General features: G+C 39.1%; 1 protein-coding gene across 1 annotated transcript in view; it reads left to right on the forward strand.

The window, feature by feature from the left end:
- The window catches only part of ncf4 (neutrophil cytosolic factor 4), a 39,413-nt gene that overhangs the window by 3,463 nt on the left and 16,435 nt on the right, over nucleotides 1-19,515 (forward strand). The window contains exons 4-6 of the mRNA XM_062429696.1: nucleotides 5,817-5,887; nucleotides 6,601-6,728; nucleotides 11,372-11,420. Of these exons, the coding sequence (XP_062285680.1) occupies nucleotides 5,817-5,887; nucleotides 6,601-6,728; nucleotides 11,372-11,420 (248 nt within the window). The remainder of the gene's footprint in view (nucleotides 1-5,816; nucleotides 5,888-6,600; nucleotides 6,729-11,371; nucleotides 11,421-19,515) is intronic.

Here is a 19,515-nt window from a genome sequence, read left to right on the forward strand (position 1 = left end):
AAAGAGCAGTGAACCTAAATGTCCGTTTCCACAGTAACGAATGACTCTCTCCAGTTTACCCAAGCTATCCGACACTAACTGGGAGACTTATATAATAAGGACGTCTAAAATGGCTTATGAGGTACTCCAACCACTTCAACTTCAGCTCCAGTTTGATGGTCAGATCCGCCAAAATCACATTTCCTTGGTCTGTCTTCCAATTCTTATATTGGCTGCTTTGCCCGACTCTATAACATAAAACTTGAAATAAGTCAAAAGGTGTTTGGCGGTATCCCTTTCCTCCACAGTCATCATCTTCATCTTTCAGACTAGTTTCCACCCATCCTTCAGATTGGCAGTTTCATGGCCCACACTGTATCTGTCAGCCACCTTCTCTTGGTTTTAGACTTCTCATGCAAAGAAGCTCTTTCTGCAGCACCTCAGACCACAAGCAATCCCTTTCCCAACACTAAAACCGCTTTCTGTTAGCATTGTATAGTTCCTTCTGCCCTCAAGAAAAGTATGCAAGTGCTATAATTTCACACCGTGTGAGCGATCTCACAGACAAGTCGCAGTATTTCTGACACAAGCATAGCGATGTTCAGCTTCCTGAAGGTCTTCATTTCTGTAAAGGCCTCTATTGAGCTATCAGGACGCCTGACAATTTCTAGTAAAAGCTTATTTGTAGACAATATGACAGTTGTGACTACCTATTGTACTATTATGAAAAGCCATGATTTGTTAGCTCATCCAGATCTTTGAACACTGACAAACATTAGATAACCTACAGGTACAAAGCAGTGATGTGTCATAGAGTGTTTTCAATACCCGATGTTGCTTAGTCCGGTTGAATCAGTCTATGGGAAGTTTTCCACTTGGTAGGGTTAATTTAGGCAGATCTGAACACAACCATTGTACCATTGCAGACTAAAACAACCACACTGACTCAGCGGTCTCAGTCCAGTCACACATTCAATCTGGTGTGGGTTGTTTGTGGTGGACCCAACTACAAGATTTACTCTGTAAGTTGGAGCTCAATGGCTCCAGTAACCAGGTACACTTTGCATAGTGGGATGCAGCAGGCTAGATCAACAGTGGCCAGAAGCTAACTGGAGGATGAGTTGAGATTTGACCTGGAGTAGAGCAACAAAGTACATTGCCTTCTTGCTATTTGGTCAAATAGGATCTTCTTCAGGACCTTCTTCCTTTTATTTATGTTCTCACTGCTGTCCGAGACACATCTCACCAGTTAATGGAGTGAACGTTTGTGGCTTTTAGTGATGCATCTTGGTTTTCTACCAAATGGTCTGCATATTCAGACCACAACAAATGACCTGTAGGTTTAAAATGCCCCTACTTCATGCTGACTTATAAAACCCCTTTTTTGCACTGGGAGCAGGATTGTGATATAAAGTTGCGAGATGAGGAGCTCAGTTGTGTAAAGAGAAATAAAACAGAGAAAGAACAAAAATGAAGAAATACCACCACCAGGGCATGTTGGGACATTTAATAATCTAAATTAAAGGGAAGTCCATGGAAGAAAAGTCATTGGCTCAAGCAAGTGAGCTGTTGGTAAAGAAGATTAAGCACTGGGAGGGAGCGCCTGCTCTGACCACAATCAAACAGAAACTTTTAAATTAGAAAGAGTCAGCGAGTGCAATACTGAGTGAGGGACTGAAGAGTGCTTTTAAAACCCAAAGTCATGCTGAGCTGGCAGAGGCCAGTTTTAAACTCACTTACTGTAAATTGCTAAATACAGTGATTAAGAGTTTGTCATTGTGGCATTTATGGAGAGATATATACTTGTATAATAACAGTTTTAGCTTGACCACCATGCAGTTTTCATTTTATTTGGTTTATTAAATAGTTTCCTTCTCAGCCCGAACAAGAAATCCTTCAAATGAATGAAAAATATCCAAATCATTGAGACTGAAGACACAAGATTTTCACTTAACATACATTCAGGCTTCAGTTAGTGTGTCTGTGTCTGTCCTCTTGTCTTCATCTGCTCCGTGGCTCCAGTTTTATTCTCCAGCTCGTTGTTTTCCCGTAAGTCTGTCTGTCTGGGAGCCGTCGTCAGTGTCACTATTGATTAACGGAGGCTGGAAACCAACATCTGCACCAATAAGAGCCTGAAGGCTGTGAATGTGCTGCTCGGACCATCGATTTAGGAAAGATGAGGACAGAGTGAGGTGTGTGCTTGTGTAGATTGCGTTTAGATGGAGAATCGGGTTGCACTGCTTTGTACTGTAATCACACAAAAGTTACACACAGATTATTTCTGTGTGGATGAAATGTAGTATATGTATGTAGTATCGGTAAGTGAACTGTGTTAAATGCATAAAGCATTACGTCACTTAGCCTATGTGTGTATTCTGAGCATCCCTGCAGAAAAGCAGTAATCTGATTATAAGAACGATAACATCACCACGACTGCTGCCTACACAGTAATGTTACAGACACAATAATGAAAAATGTTATTGTTTTTTTTAGATTTATTTAGATATTAGATTCATTACTTGGCTAAACAAGCATGCTTACTTCAGCATGCTAACAGACTCAGTGATAATGCTAATATTGCAGATGTTTAGCAGGTAATTTTTACCTATCATCATCTTCTGTTAACATGCTAGCTTGTTAATATTTGCCAATTAGGAAATAAAAAGATAAAGTACAACTGAGGCTGAATGTCATTAATATTGTTTGTGATCCTAAACTGAAGTATTTTAAAAAGTCAAATGTAGACTTGATGATGGCGTTAGATAAAAAGTCACCAAAGTCATCCTGAATAAATGAAAACTTTGACGTTCTGGTGGCACGAGAGGAAAAGTCAGTAAAGTCAGTAGGATTCATTCTGTGGGGATCATGAAGTTTGTACAAAATTGAACATGGTTGAAAAGAGCAGTGTTTCAGAAGTTACTTGTCTTCTCACAACAACAACCAACACATTTTAGACTATATAAACTCTGACATTCCTAAAAATTGCTTGTTTGGCTGAAAAGGATTTCAATGGATTTTTGTAAAAAAGTCCAAAAGCAAAACCCAACTCTCCTGAGTCAGGAACCAGCATGGACCAACTACGACTGATCTTGTGTATTCTAGACTCACATTTCCTCAGTGTCTCATCTGTCTCATCCTCACGCTGCACCTGCGGTGTTGTCTTATGGCTGGAGCTCTGCCAGAGCTGGATAGGATTTGTTCCGTTAAAACAAGGCTTTAGCTGTTCTCTGATCTCTACCCTGAGTGTCTTATTCCTTTGATGCTCACTGTATGTGTTGTGTGCCAGACAGAGGGCAAAAAGCGCCAATGATTCTTATTCTTGGCACTATGTTTGCCATATAGTGCATGAGCCAGAAATCCTGAAAATGCATTTAAAAGTGAAGGATGCAATGAAATGTAGTAGGACTTTTTCATGATTGTGAACTGTTTGCTTATATTATAACGATGTATAAATATGAAAAAACTCTTAAAATACATGTTTTTAATGGTGTATCAAAATGTCTGACTAAGAGTAACATTGATGTTTGCATCTCGCTTTCTTTTTTCTTTTTCTTATGGACCAACGTTACATGTGCAGTATCTGATATTATACTCTGTGACCTCTTTTATAGTTTATTCAGACTAATTAGGCATCAACAGCAAAAGGTGGTAATAATAACTGCAGTCACATGTTGATTTTTTTAATTGTTGTTTCCAAAAGCAACAATATTTAAGACTCATACACTTTTCAACATAAAGTCACCATAGGATTTTAAAGCAGTGTTAGTCATTGTCGTTTGCTATATTAGGAAAGTTCTACTTTTCTACAAACTCTGATTTAGCATCTGCCACTGAGGAGTTTGCTGGATAATATTAGATCTGATGGGTTTAATTGCGCTGCCAAATCTCATCAAGATGGAAAGGGAATAAGAGAGACAGGGGGGCGGGAGGAGGGAGACGGAGGGGAGATGGGTGATGGGTAGGAGCAGAAAAGAATCTAGTGGAAAAGGATATATGCCTGTTTGCTCAAATTGAAACATCTTTAATTATTTTTTCTTAACAAGCATCATTGCTATGTTGTTTGTTTTTTTCCAAAATGCCTATGATGGATATAGATCTGTGATTTCAGTTACTACAAAATACCCGTCAATATCAATTTAATCCCTCAATTACTTGCTGTATGTTATCAATGATCTCCACCAGGAATATTATCTGGGTTAAACATGTAGACATTACAATAGAACGTGGAAATAGAAACCATTATGTGATAGAGTCAAGGTCAGAGGAACATTTTACTCCCCGAGAGACGGAGAGAGGTGAGCGAATGATTCATCAGTAAGTGAGCACATGAGTGAATTTGTTTCCGCGAGTGATTGAGTCAGTTATTGTGCTCAAGAGTGAATGAGATGAGAGAAAATGAGAGAGGAGAGAGGGCTGAATATTGTGAGGGTCATTAAGACTGTGCTAAATTTGATTTAACAGCAGTGTGAGATGGACTTGCATGAATTGTTGAGGGGTCTGATTTAGATCATTAGGAGTCTGCGCTGTGCCTCATCATTTTTGACTGGACTCGGTGTGATATAAAGGACGAAGGGTAACACTATCTTGTCAAGAAGGGTGTTTGTTAGATGAACATTTGTCTAGTCTGATATTAAATACATTTGGTTTCAGTTTAACATGTCAATAAATACACACACTGTTCTTACACTCCAGGAGAATTTTCACCAGAAGCTAGAAACATAAAGACTTAAAGATTTGCACACAAGCACAGAGATATACATGCATAGCCTTTTTTTCTCTGATTTTCAAAGCCATGATTACACATGGTTCTGCTTTTAGCCACACCAACAGTGTGACTCGAGATGGAAATGTTCGGTCAGTCCATTGGTCCAGATTACTGCATGGACTGTCATTAACTTGGTTCACACATTCATGGTTCCCAGAGAATGAATCCTGCCAACTTTGGTGATCCCCTGAAGTCTCATCTAGCGCCACCATGAGGTCGAGATTTGTGGTTTTGAGTGAAATATCTCAACAGCTATTGGCTAGATTGTCATGCAATTCAGTGCAGATATTCATGCCCCCCTAAAGGTGAAGTGTTATAACTTTGATGATCCCAAAACTTATCCTCTAGTGCCATCGTCAAGTGAAGGTTTTAACTGTCCAATCTTTGGTTTATGACTAAATACCTGCAAAACTAATGTCATTCCCACCAGCCTCAGCTATACTGCGCTTTGTGTTAAATGCTAATTTGCACATATTAGCATGCTAACACATTTAATTAAAATGTTGCACATGGTAAACATTAGCATAATAGCATTGCCTTTGTGAGCATGTTGGCATGCTGACATCAGCGTATACTAGCTACAACTCAAAGCACTGCTACTACAACGCTATTACAAATATTACAGACGTTGATGGATATACGTGTCAGTGTGATTTTGTAGCACTCATATTGAAACAGGCTTTACAAGGTTTTTCACAATAAAGGAAAAGATAGCAGGGGAGAAAACCACCAAAGAAGGAATAGAAGAATACAATCAACACATCATTGCTAGATGTGCAGACTGCAGAAAAATTACACACACTCAGTGAAATTGACTAACATCCCAACAGAATAACTCTGCGCATTAGATTCTGTCAATTTATTTATCCATTTCCACTTCACCACGTAAGAAAATGTATGTGTGCACAGAATCTGCAGTACTTCTTTTATAAATGCAGTTTGTATGTTAGGCAGTGGCCTATATATGGTTTTATTTGTACCTATTGTTTATAGTTCTGCTGTCCTCAAATCTAAAACTCAGTCTTGCTTGAACCTTTGACCTTATGCCACCTTGTTTTTCATCTCTATTTAGGAAAGGTCTTCCTTGGCAACAAAAAAGAGATTGCAGAGAGCCGAATCCCTGAACTCAACGCGTATATGAAGGTAATCATATTTCATTTCATGCACAGTGGAGCCTTTCTGTACAATAAGGACAGAGTAGTTGGCATGCTTCTGCAGCATGCAGTACAGTAGCCTACAACTTGTGGGCTGAGCGATACTGTAGGTGGATAAGCACTGACTTGGATATTTCAGCAGTAGTTTGCAGATCGAGCTCAGCATGTAGGCGTTGCTGCTCTCCTCTCTTTGCTTTGCCCTGTGCCCACATTACGTCTGACTGACTGTAGCTGTGGGACTTTTGACATGTTTCAGTGTTGCTCCATCGCTAAAAACACGATCAGGTTCTCTTTCTCCCACTCACTCACTTCTCTTTTCTGCTTTACTCTTTTATTCCCGCAACCTACATGGTTCTCACTTTGCCACACTCTCGCCTTCGCTCGCCTTGCACTTGTAATCTTTCTCGCTTCATCGCCTCCCTTTTCATCCACTCCTTCTGACTCTCCCACCACCCGACTTCTCCTTCTCCTCTTCTATCAAACTCCCACTCTCCTTGCACCCCTTTTTCCTCATATGACCATGCACACATATCCCCCTCTTTTTCCCATTTTTCCTTCATGTTACCCATCTTCCACTTCAAACACCGCCACTGTATCTTTCCTCACATCCTTCTCTGCTACAATCTTCCATTACTTTCCTGTTTTCCAACCCCTTTCCATCCCATTCACCATCATTATTCTCCCTCTCTCTTTCTCTCCCAGAGGTTGCTGGGTCTGCCACCATGGTTGTTACACGACGAAGCACTCAGGATGTTTTTCTACCAGATGGATCAGGACAGCCAACACCAACCACAAGCTCTCAGGCGTCTCCGCCCACCTACTCGCAAAGCGTAAGCCCCCTGCACACCTTGTTAACAAGCAGAAGCAGAGACCGATTGGTAGTAATGCTGAGCAGTTAAACCCCTGAACCCCTGAAAAACCCAATTTTTAGGGGAAATATATGAATTTGATCTCTATTCTTTAGTTAAGATGTATTATCTGTGCATGGTGACATAAAGATGATGGAAAACCTGTCATTAGCAGCTCTCAAAACGCCCACCCAAAACTATTTTTTGTGCATGTGATACTCTTTGAAGAATGGCTCATAAGTTCAATTCAACAATATCAGATCTTATCATCAGAAGAAACAAACTCCAATAGTATGAAGTGTTTGAGAGTGCAAAGGTGACCGCTTTGATGAATCAGATTTAAAGCTGAGGGACCTCAAATTGTTGATGAAGTGAGGTAATTATGGGCATTTAAGGGCTTGTTTGTGCCATTAATTGAATCAACTTTTTAGTAAATAAGAAAAAAAACTACATGGAGTTAGTTAAATCAATCAAGGCCTTGACAATATGACCTTTCCAATGTTAATTTGTGAAATATTGGAAGTGTTTTGATCATCACAACATCAATCTAGTGTCATTTCATTTTTTAAGAGTAGGTTCCTTCATCCGAAATAATTCATAAATATGTTTTTAAATGAAGATGGAGCAGAAAGAGTGAAGGTCATGGTAACATGGTTGTCTCCAAGGAAGAGAGAAATGATGCAAGAGAAAGAATTTACCCCCACAAGTAAACCCTGACATGTTCAGACTGTTGTGATTTCTATTAATAATTAAACTAGTTGTCCTCACGCGAACATGTTTGCAGTTCTGTGTCAGCTTGAAAAACGGCTTGAAGAGGACGGCACAGTAAACCACATAAATATCATATAACCACAGAAATACATGAAACACACATCAGCAACCTTGGAATTAAAAATTTAACAACGTTGGCGTCACCCAAAATGTAAACTGGTAATAGCACATTGTATTCAGCATGTAATGAAAGCTTTAGATAAACGGATGATAACTGAAATGTAAGCTATCATAATATCATGATATTGCAAAAGTATCATGCTTCCATTTTACATTATTGTTTCAGTCACTTATAACTTAACTTTAACTTCCTTAAAGAGCTGCAACAATTAGTCTATTAATTGATTAGTTAGCCGACAGAAAATTAATAGCCAACTATTTGTTTAATCAATTAACATTTTAGTCATATTTTAAGAGGAAAATTCAAAATTCTTTGTTTCCATCTCCTTAAACACAAATAATACTATTGCTTTGTACCTTTGGTAAACAGCAACCACCTCTAAAGCTGGAAGAACAGACGTGTATCTGTTCATGAAACTTTCCTCAGACCCACCAATTATTCAGAAAGGTTATTTGTTTGAGCTCAGGGTCAGTTGACCACATTTTTGCACACTTCCTCTAGAACACTACATTATTAGACATCTTGTCTACTTTCATAGCCAAAGTGACTCAGAGTGAATGAGTGTTGGGGTCAAACTGTAGAGCATTGTAACAGGAATCTTTTCTTTTGAGGTACGCTTGAGCTGCTAAACGGAAACACTTGATCGTCTGGCAATCTGACAAAATCTTGAATCTCGAGGACACTCTAAAAAGTACTTTAAAAATATTAGAGATTTTGTTCACTGTTTCTTTAAGTGACCTCACCTCAATGGGAGTGTTGTTGTCCTTGTTGAATAAAGCCAATGCTGATTCACCATGACGCATTCTCTTCTCCTCAATCCTGTATCTTATGACATGGAATGTGCTCAAAATTCATAATTTTTAAGAAGGTCTTTGAAGTGGTTGAATGCTTTTCTGAGGTAATAAGGCACAAGGAGCCCAACAACAGAAACAGGAACTGATGCTCAAATATATCTGTTGTGTGCTATTCAGTCAGTCAGTCAGTAATTTACATCAAGGAACTGACCAGCCATAGCAAATGGTTAAACGGTTATATCCGTCAGTAAAAGGCGCTGATGTTGTAGAGCAGTGGTCTCCAATCCTGCTCCTGGAAAGCTGCATGGAAACCCCTGCATGTTTTAGGTATCTTCCCACTCTAACACACCTGAGATGCCGAAAACATGCAGGGCACATACATGAACTTTAGATCTTCAGTTTAGTATCTAATACCAAAAACTCAGCTCAGGGATGAGGTTGTGGTGGTGGTGGAAGCTGCTGCAGCAAACAATGTTAGAATTAAGGTATTAGCAGCATAGTCAGTGAGAAATGTCAGTTTATAAAAGACCTCCCGATCTTTTTAATAGTCAGCTGGTAGCTAAGCAGCAGATGAACGAGTCACTGATGGGGAAGCATGAATGAAGCAGCTGATACGTGACCTCGAGGCTCTGCTTAAACTAATGCAATGCTCCACAAATCTTTTATTAGAATAAGTATTTTCTAACAAATGCTTTTCAAATAGTTGATATAAGTAAAAACCTCTTTGTGTTTAAACTTAAACATTTGGCCTGGAACTGTGTTCACTAACTGGATACTGATGGTAAAGGACTGTAGCTGAATGCAGTGACAGTCAGTTATCTTTTTAACTGTACTGATTTTTTAAAATATAAACGCAACAAGTTATTTGATGGCTGAAATCACTCAGTGTGTGAAATTTAGTATGCAAGAGTGTAAGTAAGTAAGTAAGTAAGTAAGTAAGTGATGATTTTATAGGGAAATGCAGAACATCCAAGGATGTAAAATACTGAATAATCATCTTGAGGACCAGCGACAGGTGATACAGCTGTCTAGCGCGCCATAAATACTTGATAGAAGATTAAAATCTATCCTGAGTTATGATGTCCCATTTGCCAAATGAGTGCTGCTTTGATTCCTCACATCTCATCCTTGCAACTCTCCGTCACATCGTAAATGACTGGAGTTAAGTAGAGAGGAAGAGATGGAGGTGAGAACATTTGGCGCTGAGGAAAAATTTACAGACACATATTATTACTGTTTTTACGGTCTACTTCCTCATTCATAACGGAAAATCGAGCTTCTGATTGGCCCATTTCCATGTGGTCAAGTTTCACCAGCAAGAGATGTGGTAAAGAGGGACTCTCAACAGGAAATGATGCAAAGTTAGACTCTCATTACTTCCTCTCCTCTTACATCTGGCCTGCCTTTATTCAAATGTACGTATCATCAGTTTGTGTGTGTTGGAATATTAGAAGGAACTGTGACATTTCCTCTTTTAAATGTCGCAACTTATTAATTACAGGCATTGTCCCAGAGCTGTAAAACCAGATGCATCTTGTCACATTGTTCTAATAGTTTACTTCAACTTCACATTTACATTTTATAACTTTTTTTTAATGATCAGCTTCACTGAAACAAGAGTTTTCTTGCACCATTAAACTACTGGCTGCATTTTCTTGATACTAAATTGGTCCATTGTTTACAAATAGATCATACATTTTGTGATTTGGCATACAAATGATACATTTTAAGTAATGTTCAACATTGTTAAATTGAAATGTAGACACCACTTAACTTATTCTATTTCAAAAAGGGAAAAGATATAATTTGGTTTTGCACAAGAGCTCGGCTGATGTGTTTTAGGCCGAGCATTGTAGAGTTAAATGCTAATATGTTGCTAAATGCCTACATTTGCTAAGTAGCACTATTAGCAAATTACAGCTGATGCCATTACTTTCTGTACGTATTTAATCACCTAATTATCTGGCAAATTGAAATTTTGACCTTGACTAGTGTTGTGAAAAGTCAGGGGATCACCAAAGTTATTAGGGTTTGTCATCTGGGAAACTCAACCCTGCAGCGGGTGTCATGGCAATTCATCCAATAGCTGTTGAGATATTTCAGTCCATGGTGAATGGACTGACAGACTGACATTGCCATCGATAACCCTTAGATACTGTTCATATTTTACTCCCTTGCAGTATGTTTTAGGTACATTTTGACCCAGTCTAAGAATCCCCTCATAAAAAGTGTCTTTACCAAATTTTGAACCACAGATCTGTTTAGAAAGCATCAATAGTCGATCTGACTGATCAATAAATGTGATTAAACATTTTTTGAGAAAAAACACTTACTTTCACACAATATCATGTCCTATTTTAAAACATGAAAATATAACTTAACAGTAATTATTTAAATGTATTTTATAGAAACTGAAAATGACAAGAACTTTACGGAACGATGAGGTTTATTGTATAACCATCAGAGCCATCAGTCTTCACTGCTACATCATAACTACTATCTTATTCTTATTAAAACTATTAACTATTTATTTAACTAAAAACCAATAGATACATAAGGGTCAACATCAATGAACAAAGACTTGTAGCACCTTTACAGAAGTGTAACACATATTTTCATTTTTGTGCATTGTGGGCCACTATAGGAAAAGTCATCACATTTCAGGGTAAAAGAAAACAACATTTGGAGTGTTATTAGAGCTGTCAAATGGCAAATTGGGTCAAATTTGACCTGGACAGTATATAAGGGTTTAAACCCTGTTGCTAACATGGCTACAAATAGATTGGCCCTGACAGCAGCTTTAATTAAAATGTCAAGCCTTAAAATGGTTCAGTTTGGATGTCATTTTAGGGGATAATCCGTCCTTTTATTGATCCCACCTGCAGACTGCATGTTCACGTACAACTGTCTTCCTGTCTGTCTCTTTCTTTGTATTTTAGGAAGACAGTCAAACCCAATATGGACCTCTTCGCCTCCCCCAGGGCCGAGGTAAGTGTGGTTACATTTTTTGTTTTTGTTGCTTTGGTTACAATCTCCATGGCCACCGATAGAGTAACAACCTGTTAGTCAAACAACCACACACTATGCAGCACATCATATGATAAAGTCAGCACCCTTTGGAGTGACTGTAACTCATGACAGGCAAAACAAAAAGACAATTTAACACAGTTACACCCACAGCACTGCATTACTTTGTAAGCTTCAACACCCAAAAATACACACTAGAAAAGAAACAACACACAAACTTATCTACTGATGTGACAAATCAATAAGGATGACTTAATTCGTCAAGTGTCGTGTCACATTTTTCTCGTCCCTCTCGCCTGTGACTCTGTTGTCCTGCTTCACTTCCTTTTTTTAATTTCTGTATTCTTTTTTCACATCAGCCTCCCCGTTCCTTCCTCACTTTCTATCCTTTACCTCCTCTCACCCCTCCCTTTAAACAACCTTTAGGTTTGTCCTTGTTTCCTTTTCTTCTCCCCTCCCTCTCTCTCTTTCCAAGGTTGTGACCATCTCTCATCCCTCTCTCCGCCTCCTCCTCGTATCCTCCTTCACATCCTCTCATTTTTATTCTGTTCATGCCCTCCACCCTGACGCTGTAAAATAAAAAAGGGGAAATTGAAACTCTTTTTTTAATGCACTCGTTTACCCAGAAGATGTTTGTTTTTGAAGATTTGTAGCTTGTGAGGTTCACGTTCAGGTGTGTTGGAGAGTTTTCGGGCATATTAGAGGTTAAAGTGGTAATGATCTGCCAGTTAAAGTCTCCAAGGAGGCAAAAAATGGCTTGTATTTTTTGTCTGGTCAGCACAATGTTATAGATTGCCCTTTAAACACACACGCTTTTACTTGTATTGTACTTGAACACCCTCACTGTCACGAAGCAAGGCCATACAGTTTGATCTATATAGCACATTTCATTACAGGTCCACTGTACCAGAATCAGTCCTCACAGAGATATTAGTATATGAGCAAACACATAAAACACAAGGCTATTTTTAAACAGTGCTTTTTAGTCACTGTGTGTAATAATGTTTGTGTGGGAGTAGTAATGTTGATAGTACAGTCAGGCTGACGGATGACAAACGCAGCATTATTGTGATGTTTTATTTAAGTGCATTGTAATGTGTGTGAGTCTTTGTGTGTATTGTCCACATGTGTGTGTTGTTATGAAGTAATTTTTTGACATCTGTCATTTAAGTTTCATTTTAGTTAAAGAAAACTGTTGAGACTCTTTAGGGAAAGGTGACAGCACATTGATTTGAATCTTCTGAAAAGCTTAATTTAGTACAGGTATGATTACGCCTTCACCAAATATACTCAGTATGTGACTAAGAAGTATGTGTACCTCACCTGAGTCAACACTGGTACTAGATAACAAACTATGATTTCATTTAGCAAATGTTTTTATCTGAAGCTGCATACATCCGAGAGTTGATAAAACACAAGCAAGGATCTGATAGGACGTATGTAGCATCATGCAGTGTGCACAGAGGGAATGCATAGAGTGCACTGAAGCAGACTTTTTCAAGTGCAGTCATGCATTTGATGATTTGAGCTTTAACATCATCTATCAGCAGAAACACAAATAATTGTTTCACTGCCGTTGGATCTGATACAATATTTTGGGATGCATATTCATATTGTAGCTTTAAACAAGTCAAAAGAGTTTTTCAGTGTTTATTTAAAGTAATTTTCAAAAATGTAATTACATTTGGTAAATATTCTCACTGCATTAGCTGCTCTTTCTCTCTTGTTTTAAGAATATAAGGTTTCAGAACTCAGTTATAGACAGAAATGACTTGATAAGTTGGAGATTTTTTTGCAGTTTGAGTGCCTGTGTGTGAGTGTGCGTGTGCGTGTGCGTTTGCGTGTGTGTGTGTGTGTGTGTGTGTGTGTGGTTCGCCCATACACCGTGCACCTTAGTATATGTCTGCAGGTGAAGTGTATGTTTCTGCAGCTCTTGAACTATGTGTGCGTTATGCCCTTGCGAAAGTGTTTAACTTTTCCTAACCTTGCACTACATAGACAAGGGTGCAGTTTGTCCACACACATACACACCGTATCCGTCTCTGCACACTCCAGTGGTTTTATATTGCCAAAGTGAGCACAGCAACTCAATTTTACTCTCCTCTCCGTCTCTCTCTCTCTCTGCCTCCCTTCTCTCCCACACAGAAGTGAAACATTGGTGTACTCTACTCACGAAGCTTCCAGCCTACTCAACATTTATTTTAGGCCTTTTTCTTTCTCTCTAGAAAAAAAAAGAGTGCTCCTCGCCATGTTTATATGTGTTTGTGCATGTCCTGCCGTCTGTTTTTTCAGCACAGGGAAGCTGATTTTAAGTTCTGTCCAAACAGTGATCAATGGCTGGTCTGAGTGTGATGGATAAGCAGAGAACACGGGCATTTGTCACAGTAGAGCTGCTGCAAGCGTTAGCGTTTACGCTACAACACTTCATTCCACTCCACTTAGTATTAGCTCAGGCTTAGCCCCAAACAGTGCGATGAGTAATTGTTGTTGGCTGTGGCACTATGAGCTGCAAACAAGGTCAATGGGACAGGCTGCTGTTTGTTAACATCAGATTTTAATGATGCACAAGCTGGGGGGCTGCGTTGTAGGTTGTAAAAAAAAAAAAAGCGGAGTTAGACAGATAATGAAGCAGGAATAGATAACGGAAAAGAAAAGAGGCTGAGAGGAAAAGTGATGGAGTGCAAAAATGCAAAAAGAACCCATAAAATTAAAAAATTGAAAATCAAGCAGATGATAATCGACTGAGGCTCAACCTATATTCTTTTGCAGCGAGAGCCATTAAAGCAGAAATTAGATCCTATTCCAGATAAGGACGTACCGGAGCAAAAAAAGGCTGATATGCAGGTACGCTTATGTCCTCATCAGGAAGAAATATGACAATACAACTCAGATCGTTTAGATGTACTAAATGAAATTAAACTGTGTAGCAGCGGGACCACTGGTGCATGTAGATGTGCCATTGGGGTAAAATATGCAGGTCTACAGTATATGCAGATTTTGCAGGTCTGTAAATGGAGGTCATATGAAATGTCACATCATTGCTTTTTACCACTTCAACTCAGTGGATATGTTTCTTGATATGCATATAGTTTAAACACTGAATATAGAGGTAAAAATTACACATTTAATTTCAAGCAAATTAAGTGAATCTTTGCGTGTGTGTGTGTGTCTCTCAAACTTATTTTACTACAATATTCAATCACTTTTTCATCATAGTGACATACTCGCAAATATTTAGCACCCAATTCTGCAGCTTAGCAGCTTGTATAGCAGTGTTTCAGTCTCACAGCACATTAATTGCTTAGTCTCATCGCTCTCATCAGCCCGTTAGCAACCACAGCTGGCAGCTGTTGGCAGCAAGTGAGCGAGCTCTGATAAACTAACAAACCAACTGTATGCTCACTGCCCAGCAGCAAAGAACAGACAGACAAAGTTAGTAACTAATATGATAAAGAGAGTTCAACATCTAGCACCTAGAGTCAGAGTTGAAAGGTACCAACGGGTGGCTAGAAACATGAAATTGACATTAATATTGTTCTTCGTTGGCTTCATTGTTTTTATGTCAGGGTTGAGTGTCTGTCAGCTTGTTTTCTTGTTTTTTGCACTCAAAAGAACAATTAATGCAGCTTTAATTGAAGAAAATTGAAGAACTGGGTTGTAATTCAAATGTTTTAACTGCTCATGAGAAGAAAGATCCTAGACTCAATTGCATGAATCAGTTTTTGGTTGGATTATCATAATGTAATATATGTATATGTATTGATTGATGTTTTCATGCATGCAAAATACCCACAATCAATACATTAACAGTAAAGGGTTTTGATTTAAGTAATACCAGAATAGACACTCCCTGTGTGACAGGTGAAAAGGAGAAGGCACCTGCACAGATATAGGCCTTCTGCACACACACACACACACACACACACACACACACACACACACACACACACACACACACACATCTGTACATATGAATATCCTCCTATGGTCCTTAGGCCTTATAGAAAGTGGGCCATCTAGTTAAAAAAACTGCAATTTCATTAAATGTCAGGAAGAGGGGAAAAAAAAACTTCAATTCTCATTTCAACCTCCCTATTGCCAGACTAACGAGCCAAGGGTTTAACAAGCTCATTAAGGCGGGGTCGGCGCCAGTCTAATTGTACTGGATGATTGCTCCTGTGGCTTGCTGAACCCAAGGGTTGTGTGGCTACATTTAGAGATCTGCCTTTAAGTGGGCACCTGAGGTTCACCAGCACAAAATACCTGCTCTGGAGAAACTGGAGCACAGTGACAGGAGACAAAATGATATTACTGTTGAGTTTGCATTGTTAGATTATTTACCAATAATCTAATTAATGAGGCTGATGACATTCACATTCATTGATCTCTCTACATCTTTTATGCTAGTCTTCTTGCCTGTTTGTTGAGTAACATGTATAAATGCTGAATCACACAATAAAGGTCTTTCTCTTTGATTCAAAGTGATGCCTAAGAATTGCATCGTTTATTAGTCTGTAAAACACTTTGGTCGGAGCAACCAATCTCAATGTCTGGCCAAACTGTAATAGCCTGGTTCAATATCTTTGAATTGCTGCCTTCGGATTCAATTTGTTAAGCAATAGGACCAATATGTCTGGTGTTGTGCTCATTGATGACTGTTTTCCAGGTTGGTAAAACATTTGATCAATCAGAAGTTTGTTGGAGGGATTAAAACTCGAGACCTAATTTCCCTACATACAGTAAGGAGCATGCGTAAAAACAATTGCGATAGAAAATTGTCGAGAAGATTTGATAAGATGGATTCAGCTGTGCAGGTTGTTGTAAGCCAATTTACAGAGTTAACATATCCTAAATCTGAGTATTTCATGATCATAATGAATAATGTCAAGTTAAATGCTCCTAGCAACTGCAATGACTTGCAAAGCTTCTGTGTCGACTGAACATTATGTTGACATGACAGATTCAAGGAAGGACAAATCAATACAAAATTACAGAAACAAGCAACACAAACACAATGTATATCGTTGAATGTTACGAGTGTTTTTTGTTTGCTTGGCTTTGTCTGTGGTTCTGTTTATGTCACACACTGAGGAAGTTTTTTGTAATCTTTCAATGTTAAATTTCAAACCACTGGTTAAGATTTTTACCCTCTTTTTAACTTTTGATAGTTTTTTACCATCATCACACCTTGTAACTCATCTTGAAGTGAACTGATGTTGCTAGGCAGACGCTAAAATACACAATACACAATACACTGTTTTCATACAGTCACTTTCTGCCCACAGCGATGACTAGTACCCATACTTAACTTGTCAAGTCAGCTTTACACATGGGTGGTGAAACCAGTTGTGAAGACAGAGAGAGTGTAAGAAACAGAATGAGTAAAAAGTAAAAGTTAAAAGAGAGAGATAGAGAAAGAGAGAGAGAGATGAAAGGAGATATAGTGAGAGGGGAATTGCTTTGTCACATCGTATTTGGTGTTTGTGCTGCAGATAGTAGCTTATCACCTTGAACACATTCTGCATCATCTATAAATTACAGCCAGCGGCAGGTCCGCACTAAAATAAAACAGCGTCTGGAATAAAACATTAAAAATAGCAGCCCTGAATTCAAAGTGTGTGTGTGTGTGTGTGTGTGTGTGTGTGTGTGTGTGTGTGTGTGTGTGTGTGTGTGTGTGTGTGTGTGTGTGCGTGCGTGTGTGCGTGTGTGTGTGTGTGTGTGTGTGTGTGTGTGTGTGTGTGTGTGCTGGCATGTGTGTGTGTGTGCTGGCATGTGTGTGTATGCATGTGTCCTCCGGGTCAGGGTAATCTCAGTGGATTGTTAATCCAGCCAGCTCCCTCTCTCCCCAGCTTCATTAATCTGCCACTAGCCTCTGTCTCATTTTCTGCAGGCACACACAAACGCACGCACGGCATCGCTCACTCGTTTATTTATTAGGGCGCGACTCATGCACATTCTCTCATGCACACTCTCTCTCATTGCACATATACCCTAAAATTTAAGATTTTCAAGACAGGAATCTGTGCTGTGATGCCACTTGAGTCAGCGTCAGCCTGTGCTATCTGTGCTTAACATTACATTAGCTGCAACTAGTATAAAACACCTGAATCTTTACTGTCAGGTGATTCGAGTCAAGTTGCATTGTAGGTAATGTTGGCAATGTTGAAAAGGAAGAAAAATGCATGAAATAAATAAAGAAAAAAGAAGACTTTAGTGTGAGTCAGACAATGTGCAATGCCAAATCTGAGAAATATTCTTTAAATGGCTCAGAGAGAGTCTCACTCTCACTTGAAGGATTTAAATTGCTGTCAAGTCGTGCACATTGCTTCCCTTGCCTGTCCAGCTCAGATGCAATGTTTTGGAAGGTCCATGAATTTTTGCGCTGCAGCTTTAACGACAGCTGTTGTAGTTTTAATTTGACATCATTAACTCAGCTGATCATGTCGACCACAGTTTTGTCTTTTCCTTGCAGCTTAATTAAGCACATTCAACATGTTGGTCAGATCTGTTAAAAATGCCAAATCTAGCAGCCGCTAATCCTCATCAAGTTGTTTGTATATTGGATGTTTAGTACCAAGGACAAAATCCTTTTTCTCTGTTAGGAGCTCTGTAAGAATTTGGACCTACTCAGCCATCTCACTTCAGTGTGTAACAAGAGGTCAGCGTGGTTGCAGTCGGCCTCCTCCAGATACGCACAAAACAGCTTTTTTTGAAGAGATCTCGCCTGAATAGAACAAAAGATTTTCATTGACACATCCATGAACTCTTAGTTAAAGAAGTACGGAAATGTGTCCCTGTCCTTGCATTTTGCAATGAATCCATCAGAATGGCTCACCATCTCAGGCGCACAATTGGCGGTGATAAACACCAACTTAGATATTAGGAGCTGGGTTTTATCAATGTTTGAAAAATGTCCTTACCTTGAGTGTGTTCTTTCATTGGTAACATTGTTCATAGTTATTCTGTCAGTCTTTGAATAACATTTTAATGAAAATACACAGTAGCATTGAATGGTTTAGGTTCATGGACTCCTCGAGCTGCAGTGAGAAAGCAGTCTGCTTTGTCCTTCCACAGTTGCTGCATCAAATCATCAGCCATCACTTCATAGCATCATGTAACTGTGCTCCTCTATAACTGAACAGCTTTGATAGAGGATACTGTTTCTGGTTAGTTTTAAAATCCTAAAATGATTCTGCTGCCTCAACGAAGGCCTCTTTTACCATTTGTCCATCTCAGAAGAACATCTTATCTTTAATGATGGTATGATTCACTCTGAATGATGCTTCGGTGGCTGCCTTTGCTTTTGAATCCAGCTGTGTGAAAAGTAACTGCTGTCTGATTACCTGAGATTGCAGACCCCTCACTTTATCGTTCTCAACTCACTTTTAGGAAGTCTCTGTTGTAATATTTATGAAGGGTTTGAAAGTGCCTCTGCATGAATAGGACATGGTACAACAAAAATTCTCCCATTCCACATGGAAGTGCTTTCAGCTTTCATCTTCTTACTTTGTCCCGCACTAATTTTTATATTGTTCTTTTGCTATTACATATTCATTTAAATTGGTAGGCGAGGTTGGTAGGAATGAATGAGGTTAGCTCACTCGAGGTTTCTGTAAGCTAACTTTGTATTCTGGGTTTCTGTGCAGTGCTGATTTCAGAAACCAAGTGGGACCTTAATAGGTTAGTTGTTGTAAAGGTAGCGTAAAGTTCTCTCCAGCAGCAGACTGGCCGCTCTTTTTGTCAATCAAGTTGCTGATGTCATAGAGAGGAGGGATGAACATCTGAAAAGATTTGATATTAAAATATGCATTTTTTAATGGCATATAATATACCAGCATGACCTTTGCATGATCGACATGCTGGGCACCCCGATTTACAATCATAATTCTGATCACCTAATGAATGGAGGGTCCATTAGTCACCCCCCTTTTAGCTCTAATTGGTCTCCACCATCTCCTGAGAGAAATATCTGGGTCTTTAGCTGCTAAATGTTCCACTGTGCTCACTGACTATTAGCTAACTTTGCCTCTGTGCTGTTCGGTGCTGGGCAGGTAGC

Source organism: Scomber scombrus, chromosome 2 (genome assembly GCF_963691925.1).
Source record: "Scomber scombrus chromosome 2, fScoSco1.1, whole genome shotgun sequence".
In the NCBI taxonomy this organism is placed as follows: domain Eukaryota; kingdom Metazoa; phylum Chordata; class Actinopteri; order Scombriformes; family Scombridae; genus Scomber; species Scomber scombrus.